Source organism: Tetrao urogallus (genome assembly GCF_951394365.1).
Source record: "Tetrao urogallus genome assembly, chromosome: 9".
Taxonomy (NCBI): domain Eukaryota; kingdom Metazoa; phylum Chordata; class Aves; order Galliformes; family Phasianidae; genus Tetrao; species Tetrao urogallus.
The window spans coordinates 3,022,721-3,042,394 of NC_136822.1; the positions used below are offsets into that span (position 1 = coordinate 3,022,721).

The 19,674-nt window shown below is 49.6% G+C and overlaps 1 protein-coding gene across 1 annotated transcript; it reads right to left on the reverse strand.

Moving 5' to 3' along the window:
* Nucleotides 1–1,702: 1,702 nt before the first annotated feature.
* LOC306949935 (UPF0524 protein C3orf70) lies at nucleotides 1,703–19,558 on the reverse strand (the record flags this gene model as incomplete). Its single annotated transcript, XM_079539994.1, has 2 exons — nucleotides 1,703–2,259; nucleotides 19,384–19,558. The coding sequence occupies 2 exons, from the start codon at nucleotides 19,556–19,558 to the stop codon at nucleotides 1,703–1,705; spliced, it is 732 nt and encodes a 243-aa protein (XP_079396120.1).
* Between the last annotated feature and the right edge of the window lie 116 nt (nucleotides 19,559–19,674).

Here is a 19,674-nt window from a genome sequence, read left to right on the forward strand (position 1 = left end):
GAATGCTTTGTAAGTGCCTTGTGAGAACGCATCTGTCCATGCAATGGCCCAAGTTCCTCGTTTAACAAGCATTGCACTTTTTATAGAAGTCATCAAAACTATAAAACCTATTATTTTTGTCCGAAAGTGTTAGTCTAAAAAGTACAGTATTACTTTATAACCATTTATGGTAAACTCCTAGCACACGCGCATGTGCACAGACACACACTGTTGCCTAAACGTTTCCTAAAGATACTGATTACAAAGTGTATAAAATTAGTCATACATTGTCAGGATACAGTGAGAGATGAGCCACCCTATGACACCGACTATATCTAGTATCAATCACTAAACTGTACATGTTTATACAGCCTTATATTCACCAGTGACTTGTGAAACGTAAACTGCAAACACACAAAGCAGTTCAGTAACGCTGCTGCAAAACAGTCATTACTGACTCCAACTGACTCAAGCTGACTGAAATCTTCCGAGAAAGACGTTTGTGTCTCATCCGGGGGGCTGAAACCAGCCCTCCAGCAGAACGGCTCTTTCTCCTCGGCTGCTTGAGGAGAGCTCTATTGAAAACCTGCTCTTGAACTGAGTGAGCCGAAGCCTCCTGGCCCAGCTAGGATGACCCCAGGCGGTACTGTGACCAGCACTGCCAAGTGCACGGGCTTCCTCGCACGGGCACCTCCACGCCGTCCCCGAGCTCTGCCAGCACAGTGGTGTGGCTCAAATGTTTTGTTTTTAATCTTTGTTTTTCTTCAGGCAAATGCGGGCCCTGAGGCCGTTTGGTCCTGAGTGCACGTATCTGGCACAACCAGCGCGGCGCGGGAGGAAGCAGCGGGCAAAGCTAGGGGTGGGTTTTGCATGTTTGGAGGTAGTCACTGCCCTTCGCCTTCGCTTTACACCCCAGTCTAGATTGGTATTGGTACTGCCGCGCTTCCTCCCTGCCTGCTCCCCCTCCTGCTGAGCTGCAAAAGCCAGATCCCCTTCCAAAGATCCATGCAGAGGAAGGAGCGGCTGGACCCTGGCAACGGATGACCCTCAGGAGCAACAGCTGCCCTCCCAGGAGATTTCAGAGCCGGACCTAACTCAGCAGATGCTCGGTGCATAGCCTGGAGAAGTTGGAGGCACTTTGTGCGTTCTCTTGCCTGCCATACCAACCCACTGGAAGAGCGGTACCAACAGCATTCGAGAAGGGTCACACCAGCACTAGAAAAAAGCATGGACCACGCGGAAGGCCAGAGACAGAAAAAGCCTCTTGTCGCTGCGCTTCGCATAGTTCTTTGTAAGAAATAAGGACAACTTGGTTTTGCTGCTCACAGGCGTGCTGCACCAGCTCACCCTCTGTGCTTTGAAGGCCCCCAGCAAACATCCCGAGTGCTGAAAACACGCTGAGTGGCACATCCTCGTATGAGAAGTAGCGTTATGATGTAACCCAGACCAAGAAAAAGGCCTTTTTCCAGCTATAAAAGTCTAGAGATTTATCACTACCTTACGTGCAGACGTGGGAGATCTGATCAGGCTGAGAACACGTTAAAATTGCTCAGGCTGCTGCTGTTTCACCAATATGCAAGTCCCGTGGCCGCGCTCCCGTGAGGAATCCGAAATATCAAGTGCACTGGAAAAAAGGGATTGTCAGAAAAAAACCAAAATATAAAGACTACAAAAGCAACGTTACTGAGTGGGAACTGGACTGATCTGAGACCAACTCGTCGGATCACACGGTGGTTTCTATAGTCTCAATCACTTCCATTTCACACTGCGAGGGTGACAAGAGCGGGCACTCATCTGGTTCCCAGCTGCTATCTGGGCTGTAGTCTTCTTCTGAGCTCAGCTCGGCCACCCCCTCCGTGTCCTCATCGCACGACTCCATGTAGTGAACCCCCACCGCATTGATCCCGGAGTCCTCAGAGCTGGAAGGGGACGAGCAGTGATCTGTTTTTGGTGTATTGCTCTCTTTTGTGATTAAGGCATTGCGAACAGAGACTTCCTCGGGCTTTGTCTTGTGGGGCACGGGGGGAGGCTGCCTCTGCACATAGCACATCTTCCCGTTGATGCATTTCACGCGGTAATTGTCAATGAAGAGGTCTGCGATGGTGCAGAACTGCGGGGAGTCGGGGGGCAGCGGGGGCTGGAAGACGGGAGCGAACTTGAGGAAGTGTTCGGTGAGCGAGACGGAGATCTGGATTGTGTTCGGAGACTCCCGAGGGCGGACGGGTATTTCGGTGCTGGGAAGCTGCTCCACGGGCGTCATGGGCTGGTAGACATATTTACCTGCGGGGAAGACAAAAAACAGCGCTTAAGGACTTATCTTTAAAGTTAGAAAGAAACTGGTAAGATGATGCTCGCCTCTGGCAGTCAGTAATAGCCAGCAGTTCCTTCAGCCAGCAGCTGCTCTGTTTTCAACGGCCTCAAGGTGTTGGTTAGCTCTCTCCTGTTACAGGCTCTCTGATGCTTAACGCTGCAGGTAACCGTGACTTCTCTCAGCCCAGTCTCGCCTCTCTCCCTGTCCTTGCTTCTAAGACATCTGTAGGACATCTGGAGCTGGAAAATTGATGCCGGGGGTGCAACTGCGTGGCTGAGAAGTGGGGCAGGCAGCAGTTCTGTCTGCGTCCCTTTCTCAGGGAAAGAAAACTGAAGATGCTCAGCAGCCTTTCTTTTTCTAACACCAGATACAGAGCAATTCTACCACACATCTTTTGCACAATGATCTGCATTTCTATTATTGTTATTCTGCTTAACAGCGAGTCTCCCCGAGTGCAGTTCCATGTTCTTTTTTTTTTCTGAGGGCTAAGCTGTATTTTTCTGTATTATAAAACAGAATTAACACGACTGCAACTGGAATTTTAAGACAGAAAATAAGGGGATCCCCGTACCATAGCAATGCCTTTGACATTTTGATTATCTAGTTAAGTAATAAGAAAAATAGGATTATGTTGTCTGTGCGGAGCTGAACCAAGTGTGAACTGAAGAGCACAGCTGAAAATCTCTACTAAAAGAAATAAATGCGAGAGCAGAAAATCAGTACTTTGTTAGGAAAAACTGAGAAACCTGAGGCTGTGCCAAAGACTGGAAAACGCTGTGTTTTATTTGCATGAAGGCCCTGAAAAATTCATGTCTCCCCAGGGGGTTCACTCACTATGAAAGCACAAATTTCCAGAAGACTTGCGAGTAGTGGGACTCAGAAGTGTTTTGATGCAGGAGTTAGGATACTGCAAATACCGCTTTGCAAAGGCAGAAAAGGCATCAAAGTGATGAAGGACTGTTTTGATGCTCGAAACTCCCCAGGTAAGGAGCAGAAAGGCACCACAGGAACGGATCTGGCTGTGCTGTGCTGAGGAGCTGCAGCTTTCTGCCACACGTTTTTCTGGTCCAGGCTCAGAGGAAGCCTTTCTCCCTCAAATTGCCCATTCCTTCTGAAAATGAAAGCAACGATTGCTTCTGCTCAGATCAGAAACAGGAAGAAGAGCTCACTGCCCCTCTCCTCAGCTTGGGTGTCCTTCACAGGCACTGACTGCAATAAATTCTCAGCCAGCATGGCACTGGCCGTGGGATGGGCTAAGACATCCCTCCTCTTGGCTGGAACAGCCTCTGGGGTGTTCATCTGCTTTGCCAGCCCCAAAGAGCCAGGGCCCACACACATGCTGTGCTTTGCCTGCCAAGCCCTGGTACGTCACCAGGGGAAACATCAAGCACAGGAGAAGGCTCTTCCACCCCTGCTGTGCCTGGTGTACTGCAAGGAAAACAGCCTGTAAGAAAACAGGCTGCGCTCCCCAGCTGGGACTTCCCAACCTCCATTGTCCAAGGAAAGCACTGGGGAGCACTGGAGCGTGAGAGAGGCACAACGTGAAGCTGGCAGATGCAGAGAGCAGGACCAGGGGAAGGAGCACCAGGCACACTGAGAAGGAAAAACACCCTGGTTGTGCAGCAGGAGAGAACAGCCACCAGGCAGCCTCAGGAAGCAGCGAGAATGCTGCAGGAAGTGGGCATGGGAAGAAAACATTTGGTGAACAGATCTGACCAGCTTCACTTGAATACCTCATCAAGCAGTTTTCTCCTAGGAGCTGGAACGATAATTGTCGGAGCTGCTGGAAAAGCTCAGTGAAAATAAAAATGCTATGTTTTATTCCTCCTATGTGAGTGTGGCTGAACAGCAGTTAGGAAACGCACTGCCAAGCACCCCACTTGACATCTAGTAACAAACCCCAGCCTAAGCTTGCCGTGTCCTGGAGAAATGTAGTGCTACCATCAAATGCCTGCGCACTTTGACCACAGGCAGAGCAGAGCTCTTACTCCTGCACAGCACTCTGGAGCAGCAGCACAGCTATTTCTGCACTGGCAGTTGCTGAGGGATGTGGGCTTTGTCGCATTTTTCAATCCTTGCCCAGCACAGCTGCTCTGGGATGACTCTGCCCTACAGCCCAGCTAACAGCAGCCGCCCGCAGCTTCCCGTGGCGTGCTCTGTGCAGAAAGCCTTCCTGCACATCAGTAAGTGTTAAGCATGCTGCTGCCTTGCAAAGCAACACAATCAACTGATTAGCACGCTGCTAACTGGAATGGCGTCCCACAAAACCCAGCTCACGGAAGCTGGAATGTAGCCTAGATGCGATCAATATTCCCTTGTCTGAAACCATGGTGCTGTATTTATTGATATATCTGGGCCACTTCTGTGCAGGCTTCACAACCATGGACAAGCAATGGTAAGACACCACTGAAAAAGCATTTCCCAGCTTCTATATGAGGTGTCCAAGGAAGGTGTTGGGAAACATTTTAATGGAACGAAGAAAAAACGTACAAGACTATAATTTTCTACCTAACACAGCTGCCACATGCTGGCAAGGGCTGGGGGATGTTGGGAGAGCTGTAGGGGAACTGCCAGGTCATGGCTTGAACTGGTGATGGAGCACCTGGTGAAGGGTGCTCCATCAAGGCAAATTGTGTACACCTGTGGTCCTCAGGTGACCAGAAGGGCTGCACGCAGGGTGGAACCCCCTGAGCTCATATAAGGGCCAACCACGGACAGGGAGGCATCTCTTGTTGAGCTGGGTTGCTTCCTGAGGAGGAGTGCTGCATTGCCAGAGAGCCCCTCCAGCAGCTGGGTGAGTTCGGTGCTTCTTTCTGTATGTGACTGTTGGTCTACCTGTGAATATTTTGCCTGGTCTTGCTAAGAACACAATCAGAAGTGATTTTGCCTCTTCATGAGTAGAAGAAGGAGGAAAAGCAGGATACTTAAGCTGTGGTAGATCACAGCACAGCTGTTAAAGAAAGCAAATATTCATCCGACCTTACTTCATAGAATCACAGAATATCCTGAGTTGGAAGGGACCCACGAGGATGATGGAGTCCAACCCCTGGCTCCACGCAGCAGCACCCAACATTCAAACCCTGTGTCTGGGAGTGCTGTCCAGGTGCTTCTTCAGCTCTGGCAGCTTGGTGCCATGACCACCAAGTGCCCTGAGAACCACTTCCAGTGCCCAACCACCCTCTCAGTGAAGAAACTCTTCCTCGTTAACCTGGCCCTCCCCTGACCCAGTTCCATGCTGTCCTGGGAGCTAACGCTGCCGTGATGCTTCTCCTCAGCTCCAGGCCCAGCAACCCAAGGGGCCTCAGTGCTCCTCAGACCCCTTCCCTTGCAGACCCCTCCCCATCTTTGCATCTTCTCTGGACGCCATCTAATGGTTGTATGTCCTTTTTTGTTCTGTGGTGCCCAAGTCTGGATCTCTGCAAGGCCTTCACCCTTGATGGAGCCAACAGCTCTTCTCCATTTAGTACCATCAGCAGACTTGCTCAGAACAATTTGCAGCCCTACATCCACGTCGTTCATGAAAACATTAAGGAGAACTGGCCCTAAAATGGAGCCCTGCTAGTGACCAGCCTGCAGCCTGGTGGAACCCTATTAATTACAACGCTTTGGGATCGACCCATGAGCCAATGACTTGCGCATCACTTTCTGTGTTTGCTTAGCAATTTGTCCAGAAGGATACTGTGAGGAAACAGCATCAAAAGCTGAAACCCCCCCAAAAATAATATCAACTGGCTTCCATTGGTCAAATACAGTTAGGTGGGTGGGTTGTTTGCTTTTTTTTTTTCTTTTAAGGAAGATGGTCAGATGAGATGAGGAAGAAATTTGCTGCCTGGCTGTGTTAGGTACAGGATGTATATGCACCTCAAGTGTTTTCCCTCTTACTGCTTGTCATGGGAGCACTGCTGGTTAGGATTTTCTCTGACAAAATGGCATCTCTTAAATACAGCAGCTCCCATTCCAAGGTCCTGTTTACAGCCATAGTCTGTCCGCTTCAGAACAGCAAACTGATCGCACGTGCATGGAAAACGAGGTGCTGGCTATGTTCAAACTTCAGATCTGCTTGCAGCCACACTGACAAGCAAAGGCAAAGCGATGGCTGGAAGGGAAGGCTGGCAGCGGGGAGCAGAGTTTGTTATGTTGTTGCTGCAGCAGCATGGGGCAATTGGTCGTGTTTCAAAACCGACATGCTGGCACTAATTTCAGGGTAGAATCCAACAGAGGCTAGCCTACTGACAAAGGATTTCAGGCCCATTTGTGTGACCTTACATTGGCTACAAGCACCTCCTTAGGTTTCAAGGACAAGTACTGCCAGGGTAAGGCAGAGATCGCCCAAGAGGGAAATTTCCTATGCAAACTGACTTTCTGCATTTTTTGGGGGGGTCTGTTACAAATTTCTTAGGTTTCAGTTAATTTTAGGGCAAAGTCTGTTTATTTTAGATTAAACTTCTGCTTTCTGAAGATGCTCAGTTAGCTCTCCAAGGGGTGCTGGTGCTCACAGCTGGACCTGTCAGGCTGAATCACGGACAAAGCTGCAGTAACAGCATCATTTATAACTTCTTACCCTACATAATGGACGGAAATGCATCAACCGTGATGAAGATGCTATGAAAAATTGATGCAGAAACTTAAAAATAAGACTGCCCACCCACTGCAGCTTGCATGATTGGCAGAGACGTCTTTTGAACAGAGAATTATCCAAATTCTCCCCAGTCCCCGCCTTCTTTTGTGATGCATTTTGGGCTGATAAAACTCCCCCTGAAATAAACAGAAACATTTTTGCTGACTTTAAGCAGCTGGCAGAAATCCACAGAATAATGTTTTGAGCACCTATTCTGACACACTCCTTCTAGTACTGTGGCATGTAATTTATTGCAGATTTATTTGCACTGAGTCAGTTGGAGAACTCTGGACTGAGCTCTGCTGATGGCTGCTCCTGTAAATTACATTGTTTTGCACAAATACAGATGCCAGACAGGCACTGCATCACAACTTGTTTCCTGGGTCGTTTGCTACATCTGCCTACATGGAAGATGGTATTTTGGTGAAGGAAAATTACAGCTTGTGCTGAACATGTTGGGTTTTGTCCAAAAAAAACCCTTAAATATCAGAGTTTAGTGAGAAGTTTGGGAAGGCCTTCAATGCTGTACTATCTGCTGTCGAGTGAATGCTGCAGTTCCACCAACACAGCACAGTGCTGTGGGGAAGCAACACCTGGTTTGGGTCCTGAGTGCAGAACATGATGTGCATGAACTTCAGGCTCTGCCAGAACTGTTTTCATGGTGAGTCTCAATCCACTGTGACAGCCGTGTGTTAATGACCACTGCAATGAAGCACATGGCAGGCACACAGCGTGCCTGTTTGCCACCACTGCAAGCTTGTGCCACTGCCATTGCTTGTGCTTTCTGCTGCTCCGTGCTCACGCTGCATTGCTCTGCACAAACACTTCACCTCTTGGCCCAATGCTAATTGCACAGTGACAGCAGCCCAACTGAAAAGAATGATTGTTTCTCCATTTCTGAATTAGTCAACTGCTGTGGAAGCCTAAAAACCAAATCCACTGGAGAATTAAGACACAAAAGCCCAGTCAACTGCGAAGCAACCGCTCCAGGCATGGCCAAGGAGGTAAGTCCTGGGCAGTGCTCCCCTCCCTGCTTGCTGACCTCCAGCCCAGGCTCTGTGGAGCTGAAGGCTCTGCTACAAGGGATAAAGCTCAAGCAAACCCATACCACTTGGGAAACATTCTATCCCCAGAAAGTAGGCCTGCTTCCATAAAAATTATATACATAAAGTCTCTTTGCAGCACCAATTCCCAGAGCTACGTGGTAGATTGGTTGGAGGGTGGATTATGGTGTCTCCTGCATGTGAAAAATAAATAAGGGCCCTTAGAAGTAAGCCATGAGGTCATCTCCCTCTGATTTTTTGCTAATTGAGCAGTCTGCATGCATCATCACTGAACAGACGCAGCAGTAATTTCCGTGGCTAATGCAAAATAACTTAACCATGAAATAAGCAGAGGTGCTGCTTAAATATTTTATTCCCCCCTTCTCTTTGTCCCAGCGTTCTTGTTTCCCCCTGACACTAACATGCCTGGCATGCAAAAAGAAAAATTAAGGAAATCCACCTTTGAGCAGCGAGGTTTCTCATAAAGCCACCGCTCTCACCCTCTCAAAATGACACCTCTAAGGATTTCTCTTAATAAACAACTACGGGTGCACTGCAATTCAGAAAGATGACAAAAGGTGGTTCTGGACCATAGGCGTCTAAGTCAGCAGTACATACAGCATAGCAAACATTTGTTTTTAACCATCTTTTAACCAGTACACACAAGCTTTTTTCATACGTGCGCTTTCTTTTGCAGCTGCCTGGGCAAAGATGTCTACATTTCCCCATCCCCCCCACCTCAATCTGCCAGCTCACCTGCTCTCCAAAAACCCACAGGGCTAACGAGGACCTGCCATCTGTATATTACTTAACTAATGAGAAACTGGCTCAGGTGAACCAGCGCAGCTCAGGACCTGCTGCCATGCCTTGGAGCCGGCTGAGCACTACGGCACCTGGCTGAGGTCTGCTGGAGGAGAATGGACTCTGATCACAAACATCTCAGTGCCTTGGACGTGTGCATGATTCTGCTTGGCTCTACACTCTCATAATGGTCCCAGCAATGTTCGGTTGCAAAGGCAGCAGGGAATCCTGCTTCTGCAACACAGGGCTCTGCTGGTGCTACGCTGGGCCTTGCCAAAGACATCAGCTGACGTGGGAAAGAAGTCAGCCCTGCTACAAAGAACATCAGTGTATGAGATTCTTGTTGCATACCACACAGCTCTGAAGGCGTGAAGGGCAAGCAGGCGTTCCAAAGGCAAGTGTCAAGGGAGAAATTGGAGTGGAGGATTTCAATGTTAGTGCAAGGAGAGCTCACACCCCTGCATGCGGGGAAAGCCCTGGAGATCATCAGCCTTTCAGATCCTGGCCTTTCTCTTAGCAAAAGATGGAGAACTGAGATGAAATACTGCTTCCCAGCCCTGCAGCTGCCACAGGGACACCGATTGCCTCCCTCCTTCCTTCTCTGTCTACTTACATGCACAGCTTGGGACACAAAAACCTCTGCAAACCATGATCAGCCTCACCATAAACATTCACCAAGGACTGTAATAGTTCCAAATTACACTTTGCTTAGAGCACAGTTAATAGCTTTTTCAAAGAGATGAGAACAAATGGAAGGGAAAACCTAGAGTATGTTTACAGATGTCACATGAAAAAACACTGCTAACCCAGTTTCCTTTTCTTTCTATTAGATGAACAGCTGGTGGGCTGTACCTCACAGAACAGAGGAGTGCACTGGGAGTGTGAGACGTGGAACGAGCCACCAGGAGAGGAGAAAATTATTTCAGGACAGTGAGGCACTGCCAGATCTACAGTACGAGCCCAAGCAGAGCTGAGCTGTGCTACTGGGGGCTGCAATGAAGCGTAACTAAAATGCTTGTCAACGTTGAAAGATCCTCATATGTAAAGGTATGGAATGCTTGAACAAAAGTGACACTTCTGCTCTGTGCTTTTTCCAAGCGAACTTAGAAAGCAGAGAGATCGTTCAGATAGATTTCTAATGGGGAGAAGGCAGAGCACACAACGCTTCCAGATGGAAGGTACAGTGGGGGATCACAACGTATAGGGGCCAGCTCTGCAAAGGCACTCCTCTGACCCCAACCCTGGAGCTCAGGCAGTAGGATGCACCGCCAGGAGCAAGCAGCCTCTTCTTACACCTGCAGCACAGCACTGTGTGATCTGCCCCATTCCCAACCTCACCCAGGCACAGAAAAGAACCAGCCTAGCGCTGCTGCTTCACAGTGGCTCCCCAGCAGAGATTCTGTACAGTTGCCAATTCCCTTCTCACATGAAGGAGAGGTGTTCCCTCTGATTGCTGTATGGTGAGAGACAGCTGTGACAGCCCTTGACTTGACGAGCTGTAAGCTTTTCACAGAAATCCAAGAAAGGGGAAAAATAAGAAGGTTTTTTTTCTTCCTCGTAATATGTATTTTGATGCCCTTTTGTCTTGATTTGTTTTAAATACAAAAAAAAGGATCGTGGTTTTACATGCTGTGAGCTTTTCAGGGTTCTCTTCACGCTTTCACTCAATAGCAGGTTAACTCTTCAATGCAAACAGAGCCTGGAGCTTCCTTCTACCATTGCTGCTCCTTCATTTCTTACATGGATTTACCAGACTTAAAGAAATAGCAACACTGGATTTGGAAATGTTTCAGGCAGCCGTAAGCCCTCTTAAAGGAGCCATATCCCCATGAGGATGGCAGCTGTGCAGCGGCCATCACTATCTGAACTCTGAACCCAACATCCAACAAGCCTTTGCAAAGCTGCCCTGCAAAGAGGAGCAGCCTCTTTTTGCACGTCTCTGAGAAATTCTATCCCCCAACTGACGCTCGATATTTGTTAAATTCAGTACAGAAAATAGCAAGAAATGGCTTAGCGTTACATGTTTATTTTACAAAACCATCCCTGTGCACCATCTGCTCGAGATTCAGCATCCCATCATTTTCATGCAGACGGTGTGCTGATATGGTAACAGAGCAGGATAACCACAGCTCAGCTTCAAACGCTACCTCCAAAGCACGGAGGCATTTCCTGCTGCAGAGAAATACAGGCAGTGCAGACAAGCTACTGCCTTCCAGGTGCACAGCACAGTCTGCAGATGGTGCTCCCACGGGCGCCTCGATGAGATGGCAATGTTTTCCTGCAAATCCTTCAACAAGCAGAGCAGCTCAGTGGTCCTTGAAGGGCAAGTTCTCCCCAAAGGACCACGCAGGACTCTGTGCCCATAGGAGGGAACGGATGGCTGAGGCAGGGGGCTGCTTTCACAGCTTGGAACAGCTGCATCTCGATGGCTACAGCCTGCTGACAGGAGAAACAAGGGCATATGTGATGTGCGGCATTGGTGCCACCACCTTCCTGGTGTCAGGCTACAGGGTCTCCTGCTGACACATCATCTGTGCTGAGGCCTTGCAGATCTGAGCCGGACAAACACATTCTTCATTTTCACTGATGGGAAAAGTGTCCTCATCACCAGTATAGGCCATCCTTCTAACCTCGTTCTGTTGTTTCTTCTAGTGCTTATCTAGACCTTTTTCCACTCGTACTTCATTCAATCTCATCTTCGTATTTCTGTTACAAAGCTCTACAAAACCCATTCTGGAGAATCTGAAGGGCTGCTCTTCCTGCACACACCCCAAAAAGGTCACCACTCAGAGCTGCTGCATGCAGGTGTTGGTGTCAGCCCTCCTTAGAGGAGCCTGGGATCCAGCAACGCTCTACAAGAAAATATGAAAACCCAAGTGACTCCAGGGGAGGAGGAGGAGGAGGAATGCCACCGTGTCACACAGCACTGCTGCAGAAGGGCTCAGAGCAGCTGGGTGGGAGCAAGCTCAGCACTCACTGCTGCAGCATGGTAAGGGAATGCTAGCGGAGGGGTGAGAGCATCACCCTGAGCTTCACACCAAAGGCAGATCCCACAGCGAGCACCAGCTGGGAACGCTGAGGGCTGGTGGCACAGGGCAGGAGGAGCAGAGAACAAGGTGCCTTCTTGTGTCTGCCCAACAGCTTTATGCCAGTGGACTGTGGGAAGACTGCAAGAAACACAGCTCTGAATCAGCAAAGGCACTGAAATCCACACCGTGCCACACAACAAGAAGAATGAAGCAGCTGAAATGGCTGCAGGTGTGATGTGTGAAGCAGAAGGAGGGAAGACAGCAGGGTATGCACTGACTGGGCAAAGAAGGGAAATGTTTCAGGGTTGGGTGTGGGTGCTCAGGTAAAGCAGCAGCTCTGGCAGCACGCATGTGGGCTCTCAAGCTCTGCAGCCATCAGTGAGAACAGGAATACAAACGTAAGCTCTTGTTAAAAGTGTTTTACAACATAGGTTATATATAAATTCCAACTGTTACGTTGCCTAAATTAAAGTATGAGTATATTAAAAACAAGGTGCAGTTGCCAAGCGATCAGATTTCACTTTCCCAGTAGGTCTCTGACTTCCAACTACGTGAATATACCAAACTATTGGCAAAAACATCTCTAAACTGCACCAACTGCACTTTCTAAATTCCGTGATCAGTCTCTACATAAAAATTGCTTATTGGAACAATCAGTCCTCATGAAAGCACATTTGGTATCTTAAGGACAGATAATCACAGAGGTGATGGAATAAAAACCACAACACACTGAAGCATATAAAAAATATACAGACAAAATGAGGCTAGATGGAAACCAATCTACTGTCCATCAGCTCCTTACATCACTACAGGCTTATGCCATCCACCAACAGCTGAGCCCACGCTGCCACAGCCACCAATTTGGAACATTTTAGAATGTTTGTGAGTAAAGCACTTCATTTTTTCGCCCTTCACTGAAACAACAGTTCCTGGTATAGACCTACCAATGTGCAGAACTCCGTCGACAAAGCTTGAAGTGACTCACAAGTGCAAGGCAGCTTCAGGTAAACTGAGAGGCATTACATAAAACACCTCAAGATGTCCATTCTGTGCTGGTTCCAACAACGTGAGCAGTGAAAAAACGTGCTTGTGTTGTGCCAGGGAACCCGAGGCCCTATGCCAGGCTGCTGAAGCTCTCCTCAGTGCTCCCAGCAAACCCAGGCACACGGTCAGACCTGCAGGGTGCGAAGCAGGAAGGTGACAACCTTGTGACTCAGTTTGCAACAGGGCAATGGAAGGATATGACCGTGGGCTGCAGTGAAGGCGTGTGAAACAACCTTCAGTACCCAGGAGAGCAAAGACAAGAAGAGCAGGAGAGCAAAGTCAGAAGGCACAGGAATGGTAACACTTTTGCATTTGGGCACTTGAAGTAAATACGCTTCAGAATCGAGCAGGAAAATCGATTTCCTCACTGGCAGAGTTCAGGAAGGAAGCCATGCATTTGCAGGGACACTGCAACCCACACACATTTCGTCTCTGAGCTGTTACTGCGCAGTGAAAAAAGTGCGTGCGGCCTTTTCCTGGAACAAAGACCCAAGAGCACAAGCAGAAGCTCAGCTTTTCTCACCAGCCCTGCTGGGAACACCCTGAGTTCACAGCCACACCAGCTGATGGGACACAGTGATGATAAACCTCCCCCTTTGAGGTGCTTGCTTATGCTGCACAACAGCCACCGCCCCCTGGTTTCAGGCTGGTCCTCAGCAGGCTTCATGCAAGCAGCAAGTTAACCCTTTGCACACTTACAGCAGAGAGCTGTCATTTATCCACAGCTCTCAGAGGCTCTCAAGCATCATTTTTTGTGAACCACACAGGGATGGAGGCATTACAAAACACAGCTTCGTTGTCATGCAGGGCAAAGCAGGAGGTCCTGCCTGGGGGAAAGTGTGCAGGGATACAAGGCCCCTTTCTCCCAGGGCTTCTAGAGAAAGAAATGCAGTGATTCCTATTCAGTCCTGTATGAGGCACTGAAGAATTAGCCCTGCAAGATGCGCTCAGAGCAAGTAACTTAAATTCAAAGCTTTTCTTGTGGTCTGTTCCTGCTAGGTGGTTTTGTTAATAATAATAAGGAAGGAACAGGCATGCCTCTAGGCACAGCTCTGCACTGGGGCAAGGAATAAAGAATGAATGGCAGCAGATTCTTTCAGAGGCACTGGTGTTTCTACACGGCTTGATGAAATCTACACATCTGCGTTCTCTTTCCGAGACACAGCATTAGCAGTCTATTCAAACCATGACTTGGGGATTGTAACTAAAGCCAGAGCAACGCAATTCAGGCCCAGCAAGGTGAGCCCGTGCAACTGCAGGTAGCTGTTTACCCCTAGAGTTACATGTCAGAGTATTTTAAGCTGACATTCTTTCCTTCGCTGTGTACAGCTTAGTGAAATGAAGCAAGAGTATCACAGGTCTTTCAAATACAGGTGAAGAGAAGATCTTGCACAGCCACAGGCACCAAATCCTCATTAAAAGTGTTTTCCATTACCAGCTGACAAATCCACCTTTGGGCGAGCGTAGCCTGGTGCTCAGCCTAATGCCTTGCTCACGCACAAGCATTTTGTCCAGATCCACAGACTTAAACTGGATGAACGTTTAAATCCTTCTCTCAGCAAACACGAAAGAAAAATGCTTATTTCCTCTCGGATTTGCAATCGTTCTCCCACCAAAGCAAGGCATTTTGCAGAGAACACCCAGCCCCAGAGTTTCTAGCCCAACCACTCCACCCTGACTCAGGGATTTCCACCAAGACAAGAGTACGAGCTCTTTGAGTACCCCAAACACAGTCTCATAAATTAAAACACAAGCAGTTACAGCTCCCTTTCCACATTTATCCAACAAAGCAATCCTCAGGATGCAGTGGTGATTGTGCTGAAAAATATTTTTTTTTGTAGCTGAGAATTTGCTCTATCAAATAGCATTTCTGTGCTCTTTGTATCTGCTGACGTACATCAGGCACTGTTATCCTATTGCCTCTTTGCTCCTTCTTGGACGTGGCAAAATGTCTCAGGGCCATCAAAACCACTGCCAAGGAAACCCATGAAAACAAAAACCCCTTTGGAAGTTGCAATGGACACGACTCTACAGAGCACCCAGGTCTGCAGCTGCCTCCATAACATGGAGAGACCAAGAGAAGCTGTCTGGCAGGCAGACCCAAATTCTCTTTCAACTCCCAGTGCACTTAAATACCTTCAATAAACACTTCAACTCACTTACCAGCGCTCTGTTACAGGAAACAAAAGCTGCCTTGCTGATTCCCTGCTTATGGCTCTCACTGGAGGACTGGGCGGGCTGGGGTCTGAACAATTACATGGGCTCCAATGATTGTTGGAGCACCTGCTGACAGCTTCTGGCACTCCAGACATGGGAAAGATACCATAGAGACAGGACTTGGGTGCACACAGCATCCTGCCTGCTGCTCACACTGCTATGGAGCAGGGGAATACCAGCACCTGACAAGCAGGGCCGAGATGTGCATGCTGCCAGGGGACAGGTAGGAGATGCTGTGTGACACACAGAGCCACTGCTGTCACCGTGGAGGGCTGTAATTGAGGCTGGCCTTGACAGGGAGCTGTCAACAGTTTTGTGAGATGGAAAATTAATGTTTTTATCTAAAAACGCTGTAAAATAGAAACACTGGTATTTCAAGCAGTGAAGAATGTAAGAAGCAAATACGGGCACGGAGCACACCCAGGTGCAGTGAATGCACTGATGTGCTCTGCTCCACAGCAGCAGCTGCAGGAGGCTGATAAGCACCGCTCACTGCCCAAGCAGTGTAGGAGACCATGCGGCCCCAAAGGCACGGCTGGCTTGTCCTGCCCTGGGGAATACAGACACCCACACAGCAGGCACTGAGGAAGCAATGCAGCTCTGAAAGCAAGGAGAAACCCTCCCCTGCCTGTCACCGCCGGGCAGGAAACGTCAGCGTGCTCCGATTCTTGGTCCCCAGAACACGTGCCAAGATCTGACAGGTCCTTCTTCCCAAAACCACACAGGAAACATATGCCCTTCTCGGCGTGTCACACACTGCAGAAGCCCATTTTCTCCTTTTGGCTGGGGAGCAGCAGGGTTTCTTGCCAAGGCTGCCCGACCTCGTGCAGAAAGCGGCAGGTCAGGAGCTAAGCTGAGTGCTAACAGTGCCACAGTTACGTGCTGGACACCGGGGAGCAGGAAGCTATTCCAGGGCACACCTGTACATCTCATACACCACTCAGCAACATGAGAGGGGGAGTGGAGCGTAACATTTATTTGCTGCATCAGTTTTTCACTGTAAGATGCGCACGAGGTTTTAGGAAACTAAAGATCTGCTTTTTGGGTGCTGAACCCGGGCAAGACAGTGACTGCTCATCTGCATTGCTCTTTCTGTGATTTATTATCTCTTGACACAACTGCTGAGCAGCGAGCACTGTGAAATTGTTACCCACAACGTACTGTTGACAAGTGCAACACAGCGTACTGAGAGCTGTTGAACACACTGCAAAATACTCAGATAAAAAACGAACAGTTGCAAGGGTTGCAAGAGAATTCCCTATTTTTGCACTGCCCAGGAGTGAAGCCAATGCTGTACTCACACCAAGTGTGAGGCTGTCTCCGGTGAGGTTAACCTTTAGGAAGGGAAATAAGAAATCACAGCCAAAGCACAGCAGCCAGGGAAGATGTAACCCCACACAACTGACCCCTGACAGAAGCAGGTAGCACTGAACACACAGTGTAGAGTAACAGCAGCAGCACAAAGCAACCTGCAGTGGAAATCCCAAGGCGAGGGAAGGCAGAAAAGCCCCTTGCTGCACACCCACCTCATTGTGTGCTCTTACACTGGAAAAAGTCAATCTGAGAGATTCAAGCCTCTCAACCTGCATCTAAAGAACAGCATGCCACAACAGGGATGGAGAGCAAGTGAACAGGAGGCTGTCACCCTGGCAAGGGCTGAAGGGGCAGAGTATAAGTAAGGCTGATTCTGACCTGAAATAAACCGCCAGGCTCAAACCAAGAGTCATACAGGTACAACACTTGGGGTTCCTGGAGATGGTCAGATACACGGAGCAGCCCGTTATCTCACTCACCAGCTGTCATGGCCATTTTACGGGCAGAGAAACATCGGAGGTAAAGAGAAAGCTTAAAGAACTGCTTGCTTCGGAGCCAAACACAATTGGCTTTGGGGAATTCAGACTAGGCTCTTGCTCAATTATTACTTCCATAGCCAAGTGGCCCTGCAGTGCTAAATTGCTTCTGTCACTGAAGTAAGCAGATGTGATCCTGAATACACATGAGGAGACAATCTACTGATCCTGGCGGAGGTGAGCTCTTGTCATTTTTCAGTGTAAGTGCACTTGTGCACTTTAACGGAGCTGACATTCTCCAGCACCTTGGACGCCAATGGAAAATAACACTTCAAGGGCCATTTTAATTGACATAGTGCTTCCTGTACCTCAGCGCAGCTCTTAAGAGTCGCAGCAAAGCACTTGCAAGAACCCTCTGAGGATTCCTAAGGCAGTATTACAGCGCTGTGTTTATGGAAGATAACTTCCGATACTGCTTAATTACATCTCTGACCTCTATATAATTCTCCATTATAGCGCTCATTCTTACCCCTTTTAAGTCCAACTCCAGTCAATCTGCAAGAGCAAGATACAAAGAGATGCTCGGCTCTGGAATTTGCATTAGGAAATAAGGAGCAAGAAGGCAGCACTCTTCTTCCTAGCTCTCAAATTAAACAGGAAAATGAGGTATGTGACTTCTTTCATCGAAAACTACAGTTCCGTGGGACAAACGCATTTCAAAGTTTCCTCAGTCGTACAGAGAGAAATTAAGAAAAAAGTTGGTACTTCTTACAAAAGTTATGATTATTTTTAATTCTTATGGCTGCCGGAGGGAGATGAAGGGTTGGGTGGCATCTCAAGAAAAGGTCCTTCCAGGAGGGAATCAGCTCTGTGTCGCTCAGGAGACACATCGGTCTAAGCCCTCCTGAAGGCCTTCAATGGACGTGATTCCTCACCTTTTTATTCTGCTCCCTCACTTCTTTTTTCTTCCTACTTAAACAATGTTTTCTAACACCCAAACCTGAAGTTCTCCTTGCCACAGGTAAGTGACAGCTGGTGATCTTCCAAGAGCACAGCTTTCTTTTCTAGGCTTCACAAAGCTCATCTCCCCTCCCTCGCTCGGTTCTTTCACAGCCCAACTACTTTGCTTCTGTAAACCTTTTCCGCACTGATCACCATGGCCTCCTACAGAACATCCCCACTTCTGCAGCCTTCTGGCAGCGCAACGCTCCAAACTAAACCCATCAGCCTGGTTTCATCATTACTGAGCTGGAGAGACTAATTAAATTGCATGCTTGCAGTGCTCCAGCTAATGCATCCCCAGTGAAGTGAAGGCTTGGGTTCTGTTTTTGGATTTTCTACCACAAAGGCCTCCTGCTGATGACGCATATTCAGCCCGTGATCCATCTTAATCCCCAGATCCCTCACTGCACTGTCACTCCTCCATGCTCCAGCTCTGCACCTGGCTCTCCCTTCTCAGGACCATCCCCAGCAGATAGCAGGCAGCATCTCCAGCTTGCAAACAGCATTTTGAGCTCAGATCCCATCCTCTGGAGTGCTTACAAGCACCAAGAACCAAAGCCACAGAGATTGTGGAAAAGAAGAACACATCTGGGTCACAACTTGAGGGCCACTGTCTCACAGGTGCAATGTCACTACCAAGGCATGGCATCCCTGTGCAACAGGTAACCGTATCACCCTGCCACAGTGCCTGTTGTCACCATGTGCTGCTCACATCAAAGCACTGGCAGAAAACACAGTTGTTTCAAACTGGGCCCTAAATTAGGGTGAGATTCTAAAGCATGCAATGAATTAGAAGAGAAGCTCCCATCCAAATAAGAAGCATCCTTTTAGGCAGACCCTTCTCCCCATTAAGCCAAATCTGAGATCCATGTTTCCAGCTCCAAAGGGAGATGCTGACAGAAGGAGAGCAGGACGCCAGGAGCCAAGGGACACCTCCAGCACCTCCAGCCCTTGCAGAGCTTCACCCCAAAGCCGCTCGCTGGGCTCAAAGCACTGCAGACCCAGCTACGAGCCCTGGGCCCCATTTCCCACCTCCTGCAGCCACGCTGCTGGCCGAGCCGCTCCTCGAGGGGAGCAGCGATTAATTATTCATCACCCCGTGCCCGGCCAGCCCCAGCCTCCATGATCACACACATCTGGAGGACAGACATTAAAGTTGTCCGGCTGCTTTTCCACACACTTGGCCCGCCGCTGGATGTCGGAGCAGCGGCAGCCCGCCCTACCTCACGCAAGTCGCATATTTCCTGCAAAACAGCAGCAGACTCACGGAGGATGCCGTGCGAATCTCATCCTCCCACCCCAAGGACGACCTCACGAGGAAGAAGCGCGGTGCAGAGGCAGCCGCCAGAGCCGCGAGCGGCTCTCCCCCCGCGCCCCGCACCGCTGCAGGAGCCGAACCCGCAGCGCCCGCCGCGAGGCTCCCACCGCTCCGCCCCGCAGCCCTCAGCCCGCGGCACCCGGGACGGGACGGGACGGGGCGGCGGCCGCCGCGCAGCGCTGAGCCCCTACGACCGTCCGGACCGCCGGGACCGCGCGCTCGCTCACTCACAGTGGCACCATCCCAGGTGGCAGCACCAGTGCAGGCGGAAGCAGCGGCCGTGGCTGTGCGTGGCGCAGAGCGAGAGCCCGTCGCACGGCTGGAAGTCGGGTCTGCCCGCGCAGCTGCGGGCCAGCGCCTGAGCCTCGTCCAGCTTCTCGCTCTTGGCCGCCGCCGCCCCGCTCATGGCGCCGCCGCTCCGCCCGCAGCCCCCGCGCCGCAGCGGCCAGGAGGAGGAGGAGGAGGAGGGAGGAGGAGGAGATGAGGAGGAGGAGGAAAAAGGCGCCGAGCCGCAGCGGGGAC